The sequence below is a fragment of the Lepus europaeus genome, chromosome 6 (genome assembly GCF_033115175.1).
Source record: "Lepus europaeus isolate LE1 chromosome 6, mLepTim1.pri, whole genome shotgun sequence".
NCBI lineage: Eukaryota > Metazoa > Chordata > Mammalia > Lagomorpha > Leporidae > Lepus > Lepus europaeus.
This window is the reverse complement of record NC_084832.1, coordinates 86,377,565-86,389,735: the sequence shown is the minus strand read 5'-3', so window position 1 is coordinate 86,389,735 and position 12,171 is coordinate 86,377,565. Positions and strand designations below refer to the sequence as shown.

At 39.1% G+C, this 12,171-nt stretch overlaps 1 protein-coding gene across 2 annotated transcripts in view; it reads right to left on the bottom strand.

The window, feature by feature from the left end:
* Positions 1-12,171, bottom strand: part of RNF17 (ring finger protein 17) — a 111,986-nt gene that overhangs the window by 4,907 nt on the left and 94,908 nt on the right. For both annotated transcript variants that reach the window (XM_062195398.1, XM_062195399.1), the window contains exons 27-32: positions 11,034-11,153; positions 9,166-9,246; positions 7,003-7,128; positions 4,370-4,426; positions 2,008-2,124; positions 696-864 (exon numbers count right to left, since the gene is read on the bottom strand). In XM_062195398.1, the coding sequence (XP_062051382.1) occupies positions 696-864; positions 2,008-2,124; positions 4,370-4,426; positions 7,003-7,128; positions 9,166-9,246; positions 11,034-11,153 (670 nt within the window). The remainder of the gene's footprint in view (positions 1-695; positions 865-2,007; positions 2,125-4,369; positions 4,427-7,002; positions 7,129-9,165; positions 9,247-11,033; positions 11,154-12,171) is intronic.

Genomic DNA, 12,171 nt, shown 5'->3' with positions numbered 1-12,171 from the left:
GGGAGAACATTCCATGTAGAGAGAACAGCAGGGGCCAAATCAGAGGGAACAGTTGGCCTACAGTAGATCACAGCCAGTTAAAATCTCACTGAATAAAATCAGATATGACATTAAATTCATGTGTGTTTTTCCTTGCTAAAATACCTTCTGGTGTGTAGGAAGTACCTGGAATAAACACATCTTTCTCTATCACTGATAAAAATGTAGATTCCCACTGTTGGCATTCAGGGACGCTCAATATAACTAGATACTTTTTTTCTCATAGGAGAATCACACAGATTTAGGAAGAATGGATTAGAAACATTGGGAATCTGGCCTATGGAGGCAGACCAGGACACAGTGTCCCCAAATGACCCATGTAGGGCACTTGTAATGAAAATCACTGCCAGCAAAGCCTGAATGACAATTCTCACAATTTGAGCTAGCAATAAACTACAAACTTGGAAAACCATCTTTATGCAATCTTTTTTCAACACGGCCTGATCTTTGCAAGGTGAAAAGAGACATGAAGGATCATTTCTCTTAGATCACCTTCCTCATCTAGAAAATGGGAGATCATGCACATCACGTGGACAGGAGGAGACAATCAGTTAATACTAGAAATAACCCAACCTCATCAGCCCATCAAAACAAAAAACAAGTTTTATTAAGAACGAACCCCATCTTATTAAAAAAAAAAAAACAAACAAGCATACCTGTTCTGAAATCGGTCAGGGGAGGAAACGTCTCTACATTCTTATTAGACCTTCGCAACGCCTCTTCCAGGCTCTCAGGTTCCGACTCCCAGCTGACTCCACTGTCATCCGTGTCACTGTGATGGTTAAACTGACTACAACTTTCTACAGAATCAAGGCAAATGTATACCTAAGTGGGAGAAAGGGAGGGAAACAACGTTCAAACTCTTTCATTTCCAGTATTCACTGATTTGGACAGAAATACTTTGGGAAATGGCCTCCACCCATGGTACCAGGGATCCCTGCCTCATTTTCCCCGCTTCTGGGATTCCCTCCTACACAGGGAACACGACTCATTGTCCAAGACTGGACAATGAGATGGGGTTTCTGGGTGTGGTATGGTGGTCTGGGACCATGTGCCCAGGAAGTACAGCTGTGAGCAGAGCTTGGAGACACCCTGGGTTGGGTACAGAACTGTCACATAAGCTGGTCTTTATGGAAGTGAATTCTGCAGTTCCCTGCTCCCCCGAACATCCTGATTACCACCCCCTGAAAGGTCCTGGGGTAGGGTCCTTAACTAAGTACTTCCTGGATTCTGGGCCCTCATGTGTGTTTTAAGCTGCGAAGTTTGGAGGTAACTGTTATGCAACATTAACACAAATAATATATAAAAATTATAAAAACCAGTAACAGCTATACTAAGCTCTAATCTTTCTGATGAAATTGCTTGTTAGAGGATGGTTTACTGTGTAAAAGGCTGAAGGAGCTGCGAATGCTACTTGTCATTTCTTCCTTTCTTGTTAGCCAAGAGATGTAACTGGATTTTCTTTAGTACATTTGTTCATTCATTCACTCGGCAGGTCAGACACTATTCTAGGTTCCAGGGATACATCAGTGAACACCACAAAAACCTCTGGTTCATGGAGTAATATTCTAAGGGGAGGCAGAGCAACATAATAAATAGAAAAGTGGCACAGGTTGTCAGAAGGTGGCAAGTGGTCTGGAAACACACAGAGCAGGGTCAGACACCAGAATTCATGGCTACATGAGTGAAGGGCAGTGAGGTGTTTAAGATGTCCTAGGTGGAAGAATTCCACCTTAAAAACCTACATATTTGATATGAACACAACATTGAAGAAAAGCTTCAATTGAAGAAAATGGTGAGACACCAGCAGCTGGTTAAGAAACACTTGTCTTATCAAGAGTTGCTATTCCCACAGGGATATTATTACAGGGTGAGGCAAACTAGAGATCACCAATTTTCGAATTACTTAAAACCAGGAAAATGGAGCAATGGGGAGTCACCCCTGGTGAGTAAGACCAAGACACCTACTTCATTTGGCGAGACAACGTGCTTCACTTGAACAGCAAAGAGTTCTTCCGGGGGAGGCAGAGATGAAGACACATACGGTGGTAAAACAGGAGTCTCTGTTTCAGATAGAAGCAGTTCCTAGAACACCACAAATAAATTCAGATTTTAGAACTAGGAAAACTCAATATAGTATAAAAATCTATTATAGTGCCAGTTTATTTTCAGTGAGCAGAAAGCAAGCTCTCAGATACTGAATGTCACATGATTTTGAAGCAGTGTGAACAACATGTGATGGCTAAAAATCTTTAGCCTTTTTTGTCCCTCAACTTAAAACATGGACATATATCTACATTATAAAGAGATTTCTGGAAGAGCTATTAGAAAATGGTCAACAGTAACTGCTAGTAATCAGTGAGACTGGGTGCTTATGGTACAGGATGGGAGATATTTACTTTTTCCTTTACACATTTCTGTAGGATTTTTAGAAACAGCTACTTTATAATAAAAACTAAAGCAATAAATGAAATGCTAAAAGATTTAGGTAAGTTAAAAATAATAAAAAAGGTGTATTCTCTTTTAAGCTATATAAAAGTATAAGGAAAAATATAGTTATATGACCCCCAAGAAGACCTGGGAGTCAGTAGTCACTGAAAGTAATGTATACAAAAATGTGGGGTTCATTTTTCTGCCAATACCAGCAATATCTTTTTAAAAGTTCTTTTTATTCATAAAGAATGCAGTAACATAAGCAGTTAAATCATCACATTCAAATTTGTAGGTTATTACCATTTAACATTTTTGAACTGATGACAACAAAAAATAGTTGAACTAAGGAAAGTTCAGCAAAAAAGTGATGAGTTATTAAATTTTACTGCTTTGTTACAAAGTTAGCACAACAACCATGTTCTTTTTATAATCATAGGAATGAAATTCTACTAAAGTTTGACTTATTAACACTCTTACTGCACCAAAAACCACAAGTGAAAAAAAAGATAAGTTGAACTTCATCAAAGTTAAAAACTTTACTGCTTAAAAGGAAACTGTCAAGAAAGTAAAATGACAACCCACAAAATGGGAGGAGATGTTTGCAAATCATAGATCTGATAGGGGACTTGGATAAGGGGTATATGAAAAACTCTTACAACTCACCAAAAACAGATAAATAACACCGCTAAAATAGGCAGTGAATTTGAATGGAGATTTGCCAGAGAAAATATACAAACAGCCAATAAGTACATGCAAAGATGCTCAACATTATTAATCACTAGGGGAATGCGTATCAGAACCACAATGAACAACCACATCAGACCTATCATAGGATGGCTAGGAGGAAGATTACAAGCACTGGCAAGGATGCTGAGGAAACAGCACTTGCACATTCCCAGTGTGACTGTAAAGGGGAAGCCACTTCTTGGAAAACAGCCTTACTGTTCCTTAGACTTACAACCGTAAGACTCAGCAAAAGTCCCATTTTTAAAAAAGATTTATTTATTTGAGAGGCAGAGTTATAGAGAGACAGAGGGAGAGACAGAGAAAAAGGTCTTCAATCTGCTGGTTCACTCCCCAAACGTCTGCAACAGCCGGAGCTGGGCCGATCTGAAGCCAGGAGCTTCTTCTGGGTCTCCCCTGCGGGTGCCGGGGCACTTGGGCCAGCTTCCACAGGCCATAATCAGAGAGCTGGATCAGAAGAGGAGCAGCCGGGACACAAACTGGCACCCATAAGGGATACCAGCACCATATGCAGAGGCTTAGCTTATTACGCCATAGTGTCAGGCCTAAAACTCTTAGTTTTATAACCAAGATAAAACCACATATCTGCATAAAAACTTATACATGAATGTTCATAGCAGCACTACTCAGAATCATCAAAAAGTGGTAACCACCCAAATGTCCCATCAATTCATGAATGCATAAACAAAATATATCATTCAAAAAATGAAATTTTATTCAGCAATAAAAAGGAATAAAGTACTGATACAAACTACAATATGCATGAACCTTGCAGACATCATGCTAAGTGAAAAGCCAGTAACAAAGGCCCACATAATGTCTGATTCCATTTATAGAGTCTAGAGTAGGCAAATCCAGAGAGAGGGAGGGATGGAGTGATTGCAAAGCTGAGACAGGAAAGAATGGGAAATGACTGCTGTGGATATGAAATTTCCTTTTTGGGGTGGTGAAATGTTCTGGAACATAAAGGGTGATGGTTGCAAAAGTCAATAAATAATACCATAAACTACTGAACTGTACATTTAGACAGCAAATTTTATGTCATATAAATAATATCTCAACTTTATAAAAGAAAACTTAGTTTCTGATTCTCTATCAGATCCATTATACTGATATAATATCCAGTTTGTAAACCATTTGGATAGTGACTTACCTCAAAGCTTATTTCCCATCTTTCCGCCTCATACTTTTTATTGTAATCTGTTGGCTTCTGAAATAATATAATACTGTTATTGAGTAAAACCACCTTTAACTGTAATAATATTCTGATGCATTTCCACAATTCATCCCCTCAAAAACTGGAAGCATGTCCTCAGTGGCACTGTTTAGTTATTTTAGTTTAACAGGGAAATCTAATGTTCCGAATATTCTTTCTTCTTATATTGCAACTATAAGATTCCTCAAAATTATGCTAAGATAATTATTAGATCAAAAAGTAATCGAGTAAGAGTGGACACTCTTTTCCCTTTAAAACATTCACAGTGCAGAATATGACTGGAAGAGGCTAAGTAATCTTTCTAATACCAGTTTAATAGGTATACACACACACATTTTTGTTTTAGAGAAAAAGCTGGCAATAAGGATTACATGTACAGGGTAATGTCACAGTGTCTAAGAAACTAGTTTTCTACATTGGTCAAAAACATTCTGGGGCTGGTGTTGTGGTGCAGCATGTTAAACTGCTGCGTACATCGCCTGCAACACATACTGGAGTGTTGGTTCAAGTCCCAACTGCTCCACTTCCAATCCAGCTATCTTCTAATGTGAAACTACATCTTAACAAGCTAATTGTTTTAAAAATATTAAAAATAGAAGCACCAGGTAACTAGAATGGACTATTTGTTGAGAATAAGCTCAAATGTGGCTCTGAATGAGGCACGATGTGAGAAATGTTGTAATATATGGCTTTTATGTCAAATGAAAGAAAAAAACATTTTATCTGGGGAGAGAGCTCTTTTGTGGAATTTAATTCTACAGATTTTATAACATGTATCCTTACATTTAAATGATGTTGAATAACATATGAATGAATACCTAGGTTAGAAGGTACAGAAAACATTAATCTTTCAGGACATTTATAAAGCATAATACAGAACATTGCTTTCTTAACAAAGAATTTACAAGTCCTCTGGGCTCTCTGAATATGTCAGATATGCAGAATCATATTTAAGACATGAGGTGTAACAGAAAATGTGACATTTGTTTATTTTTAGAAAGCTTTTATTTAATATAAATTTCATAGGTATAGCTTTTTGAATATAGCAGTTCTTCCTCCCCATACCCATCCTACCTCCTACTCCCTCTCCCATCTCATTGTTTATTAAGATTCATTTTTAATTATCTTTATATACAGAAGACCAACTCTATACTATGTAAAGATTTCAACAGTTTGCACCCATACAGATACACAAAGTATAAAGTACTGTTTGAAGACTAGTTTTACCATTAATTATCATAGTACAACTCATTAAAGACAGAGGTCCTACATGGGGAGCAAGTGCACAATGACTCCTATTGTTTTTTTTTAATTAATTAATTTTTTTATTTTTGACAGGCAGAGTGGACAGTGAGAGAGAGACAGAGAGATAGGTCTTCCTTTGCCGTTGGTTCACCCTCCAATGGCCGCCGCGGTAGCTGCGCTGCGGCCGGCGCGCTGCGGCCGGCGCACTGCGCCGATCCGATGGCAGGAGCCAGGTGCTTCTCCTGGTTCCCCATGGGGTGCAGGGCCCAAGCACTTGAGCCATCCTCCACTGCACTCCCTGGCTACAGCAGAGAGCTGGCCTGGAAGAGGGGCAACTGGGACAGGATCGGTGCCCCGACCGGGACTAGAACCCGGTGTGCCGGCGCCGCAAGGTGGAGGATTAGCCTAGTGAGCCGCGGCCCCGGCCCTATTGTTGATTTAATAATTGACACTCTTATTTATGATGTCAGTGATCACCTGAGGCTCTTGTCATGAGCTGCCAAGGCTATGGAACCTCTGGAGACGGGGCCATAGTCAAAGTGGAAGTTCTTTCCTCCTTTCAGAGAAAAGTACATCGTTTTTTGATGGTCCCTTCTTTCCACTGTGATCTCACACAGATCCTATGTGTAGATCATTTTTTTGCCACAGTATCTTGGCTTTCCATGCCTGAAATGCTTTCATGGGCTTTTCAGCCAGATCTGAATGCCTTAAGGGCTGATTCTGAGGTCAGAGTGCTGTTTAGGGCATTTTTCATTCTGAGTCTGCTGTGTGGCCTGCTTCCCATGTTGGATCATTCTCTCCTTTGTAATTCTATCTATTGTTATTAGCAGACACTTGGTCTTATTTATGTGATCCCTCTGACACTTAATCAAATCATATGATCAGTTACACACTTAATATGATCACTTTAGCATGTAAGATGGCAAAAATACAACGTTTAATTAAACTTTTTTTTTTTTTTTTTGGACAGGCAGAGTTAGACAGTGAGGGAGAGAGACAGAGAGGAAGTTCTTCCTTCCTTTGGTTCACCCCCAAAATGGCCGCTACAGCTGGTGCGCTGCACCGATCCAAAGCCAGGAGCTAGATACTTCCTCCTGGTCTCCCATGTGGGTGCAGGGACCAAGCACTTGGGCCATCCTTCACTGTCTTCCTGGGCCACAGCAGAGAGCCAGACTGGAAGAGGAGCAACCGGGACAGAACCAGTGCCCCAACTGGGACTAGAACCTGGAGTGCCAGCGCCGCAGGCAGAGGATTAGCCTAGTGAGCCATGGCACCGGCTTAATTAAACTTTTTCTATATATGTTTATAGAAAAAAATTTACTTACTTCCTTCAGTATCTCTTCAGAACGTTCAAAAGTACAATATTTATAATGTGCCATAAAATAAGAAAGTGACATTCCATCAAAATATAGAAGAATAGATAATTTCTCCCATGGATTTTCAGGCAATTCCTATTTAAGTTTAATAAATAAGATAATTACTATAAAAATAGTCTCTTATGAATAAAATTCTAGTCAGAAAACATAAAATTAGGCTTCTAATAATCACAGTATTATCTGATAGTTTGACTAGTGATTAATTTAATAAAATTTTTTTCCTAGTGTTCTGGCAGGTCATGAGGCAGAAACTTTTTTCTAGTTTGGTTTTATGGAATATCTCCATAAGGTATAGAATTTTCTAGTGATTTACTAGAAAGCAACTTACCATACATAATTTACCACACATAGCGTGTTTAAATAATACTAATAATTTATACTAAATAGGAGAAATAGAAGGTATGATCAGAGGGTGAAGAAATGAAGTTTAATTTAAACACCCTACAATGGCAGGAATCAGAAGAAATTAACAGTCTAAAGAGCAGGGCTCATGATAATGTCTCTGAAACTCTGAATAATGTCCACTGACAATTATTAGGTACTATGTCCATAACTGGTCAGCTGAGTGGTGGAAACCTCTTCCATACTTCTTCCACACTCTCCTCACTAAGCTACAGCAATTGCCTTTCAGCAGATTTGCTTGTGTCTTTTCCTACTGCCCAGTCCTCAGTCACTGCAGCAGCCAGAGCGAACAGTAGGTTGGGCTTTCATATCAGATCCTAGGGTGCCCATATCTGCAAGCACAGCCTGGCCCCGTTGCCCACTCTCCTGTGCTTGCTCCTTCTGTTCTGGTTTTTCCCTTGATGCTGCTTACAAGGTCTTTCCTCTAATGCACTTTGCAGTGCTGTCTTCACTGATGGCTGTGTTGAAAATAGAAACTCCTCCCTGGTCACAAAATGGTCCACCATTTTATATATATATAATTATATATAATATATAAATAATATATAATATACATTATATATTTATCACTAATATACCCTTGACTTTGTGTTTTGTTTTCTGGCCCCATCACTAAACAGAGGCTCCACAAAGGCAGGGTTTCCGATACATGCTCCTTCACTGTACGCCCAGGCCTAGGGTGGAGCCCAGCACTCTCCTCAATGCAGAATCCCAGGGGCAGGTCTGGGTAGAGATATGGGCATGCACATTCACAAGTGGGGAAACTCAGCTGAGCAGCCTTTGCTAATTCCAGATTGTTCTCCTAACTATATTAAGCTGATCAGCACAAAGAAAGCTCCTTGACTATCTGAGCAATTTCAATCTCTGCCTCACTTCATGGCCTGCCATGGAGAATGAGTAGTTGGGGAAGGCTCTTAGCACTAACAGAAGCCACTTTATAGTTACATGATCTGGGCCTCTTTGTAGGTCTTTATCCTTTATCCCATCATTGTCCTTTGAAACAAATACTTTCCTTACCATTTTTACATCTCAAACATAGTTGCAGGTTAGTCGCACGACCTCACTGCTCAGAAAGCTCCAAAGGGCCTCACCTCTCCTGAATCCTACTCACCACTTCTCATAAAACTTTATTATATCAAACTGCTACACTATTTCTAGAAACCTCTTTCTGTGCATTTCATTTCTCTAGCCAGAACAACTGTACTATGTTTTCTTTAAAGGATACCTCAATTCCCATCATCTCTAAATTCCTAATACACTTATTCCCCTCTTGCAGCATGTTGGATTGTATTTTCAGTGTGAACTTCTTAGGTTTGTGTCTTGTTTCACTAACAACATAAGGTCTAGGGCATGGGGATCCTAACAGTTTCCTTTTAAATTACCCTAATGTAACCCAGTGCTGCATACATAGTACCATCCTGAAGGCTGCTACATGTATTTAAGACATCTCTAATAATTTGATACTGCTATCAGTATCCAAATAAGAATCTTTCAAATTACTGCAATGGTTTTGGAAGTTCTCAAGAACCTGTTCAAAATTAACTTATTTAAAACAAGCCTGGAACCAAAGTGGTAACTTCTTTTATGTTAATAATTTATATTCATCTAAGAATACCTATAACATTGCTTATCATCAAAAATATTCCTCAAATTATGTTAGCTGTAATATTTTGTAGCAAACCATTTAAACCAGCTTTAAATACAAATTACCATAACGTGAATTTCCACCTCTCTCTTTGAAAGTAGTTCCTGAAGAAGTTCTATTGCATCTGATTGCCAGATATTTCCCACCTATTTGGGATCAATAAATTCAGTTTCTTACACTTTCACAAAATAAGACAGAGCAGGAAGCAAATTAAGATACACAAAGGTAGTCAAAACAGATAACATTAAATAATATAAAACACATGTTTTTCAAAGAACATAATGGATACATGATAAAAATATTAAAATATTTAGAATTTGAGCTTCTCCCTACACAGTGTTCACTTAAAACATTTTATGCTTTAAAAATATACACCTACATTAAAGACATCACATTTAAAATTTTAAAAAAGACCAATATGCCAAGGCAGTGCTTGCACAAGGCCTGTAAAACATATTCATTAACAAGCAGTGACTGTTAGGTTCTCAGGTGTTAAAATTCATGGGACAAGGACATAAGCTGTCTAGAAGCTGCTCTTCTGACTGCACTTCTGTTGACATCTAGACCCCAGCAATACAAGGGACTCCAAGCTAAAACCACCCCGCTATGCCACTCCTGATCCCTGGGCAACAGATACTGTATAAGGAAGGTTTATTGTTTCAGACCAGTAAGTTTTAGCATAATTTGTTATACCGCGAGAGATAAAATACCACTCTTTAAAGATAAACACTTTTTACTTATTTGAAAGGAAGGAGTAAGAACCTACTTCCATCCACTGGTTCTCTCCTTTAATGTTTATAACGGTCTGGCTCGGTGCTAACCCAGAAGTCAGGAGGAGCTCAGTTCAGGTCTCCCACATGGGTCGGGGGAACCTAATCACTTTAAGCCCTCACCACTGCCTCTCAGGGTCTGCATTAGCAGAAAGTAGAGCCAGGAATTAATCCTGGGCACTCTGATATTAGACACAGGTGTCTGAACTGCTAGGCCAAACACCTGCCCCCTTTTCCATTAAAAAAAAAAAAAAAAGTCACTCTTATCTGATTTCCAGCTATAAATCTGTTAAAATTTCACTGATTGAAGAAATAAGTTTTACAATTTTAGATGCTTTGCACCCTTCTGTGTAATTTTGTAGTCTTCTTTATAAAAGTTGTTGGCTGTCTTAATAAACTTATTTTTGAGGGTGACGTAGCAGTTAAAACATTCCTTGGTGTGCCTGCATCCCATTTCAAAGTGCCTGGGTTTCAGTCTGGTCTCTGCTCCCCATTCCAGCTTCTTACTTACATGTACCCTGGGAAGCAGTGTTGACAGCTTAAGTAATTGATTCCTGCCATCCATCTGGGAGACCTTGATTGAGTTCCTAGTTCTTGGCTTTGGCCTGGCCCAGCCCTGGCTTTTGTAGGCATTAGGGAAGTGAACTAGCAGATGGATGATCTCTCTCCATTTGTCTCTCTGCTTTTCATTATTTATTTATTATAAAATTTTATAAAAATGTAGAAACTTAGTTGCAGGTATTTAATAATTTTTGTTACACTGGGAAGGGATTTCACTTTTACATTCTAATTTCTAAAAAAATCATTAATAGGGGCCAGCACTGTGGCGTAGTGGGTAAAGCTGCTGCCTGAAGTGCCGGCATTCCATATGGGCACTAGTTCGAGTTCCGGCTGCTCCTATTTCTATGCAGCTCTCTGCAATGGCGTGGGAAAGCAGTAGAAGATGGCCCAAGTCCTTGGGACCCAGAAGAAGCTCCTAGCTCTGGATCGGCGCAGCTCTGGCCAACTGGGGAGTGAACCAGTGGATGGAAGAGTGTACACGCGTGCTCTCTCTTTCCTTCTTTCTATGTAACTCTGACTTACAAGTAAATACAGAAATCTTTAAAAAAAATCATTAATAAAGTATTTGAAAGCAATCATTCCACAAATTACTGTGTACTCACCGGTATGGTGTTATAGAGCTGACAAGGAATACAAAACTGGGGAATATCAGGATATAACAAAATAGGGTAAAGATGACACTGTGGAATCTTCTCAGTGAATCCATGATCTAAATATTGTACCTGAAACAGGTCAGATAAAATTTAGTTAGAATTTATTATTAAAAATCGATATGGCTCCTGGCTTTGGATCAGCGTGGTGCGCCGGCTGCAGCGCGTCAGCCGCAGTGGCTATTAGGGGGTGAACCAACGGAAAAGGAAGACCTTTCTCTCTGTCTCTCACTGTCCACTCTGCCTGTCCAAAAAAAAAAAAAAAAAAAGAAAAAAAAAAACCTGATATGTTAAACATAGACATGCATATCCTGGAAAGATGATTAAATCTGGATTTGAGAAAATTTCCAGGAAAAAAAGCAACATCATATTCTCCCATCTTGTAGTATATCTTTATTATGAGACAGACACACACATCTTCCATCTATTAGACAACTCAATGACCACAGTGGCAGGGACTAGGCCAAGTAGAAGCCAACAGCCAAGCCCCAATTCAGGTCTCCCACAAGTGGCAGGGACTCAAGTACTTGAGCCATCACCTGTTTCCTCCCAGGGTGCATACTAGCAGGATGTTGGAGTTAGGAGTGGAGTCGGGACTTGAACCCAGGCACCCTGATATGAGTCAGTCCAAGTGGCAGCTTAACTACTGCATCTCACACCTGCTTCAAGTCCTTTGTGTTTGCTGTCACATGTCTACCCTCATAAAAAGGTTTTCTTAAAACCAAAGTGTTTTTGGGTCTTAACAGATTTACAAATTCCTTACAAGCAATCCCTGTTTTGCAATTCTTCGTTTCATTTTTATAATTAAATTTCTCAATTATCTTAAAAAGGAAAGCCAACAAGTTATTTCTTCTGCTCCAATGTAACAAAATCAATGTATCACTGTTTAACTGGGTTTGCTTGGCAATCAGCATTTTAAAACATTTTTAAATATTAAATTGAGGGGTCAGCATCATGGCATAGTGAGTGAAGCTGCTGCCTGTGATGCTAAATATCTGATGAAATACTTCATCATTTTTGTTAACTTTTAGAAAATACAATGCAAATAAAGGTATTTTTATGTGTGTATTTTAAGCTATTTTAGAAGATT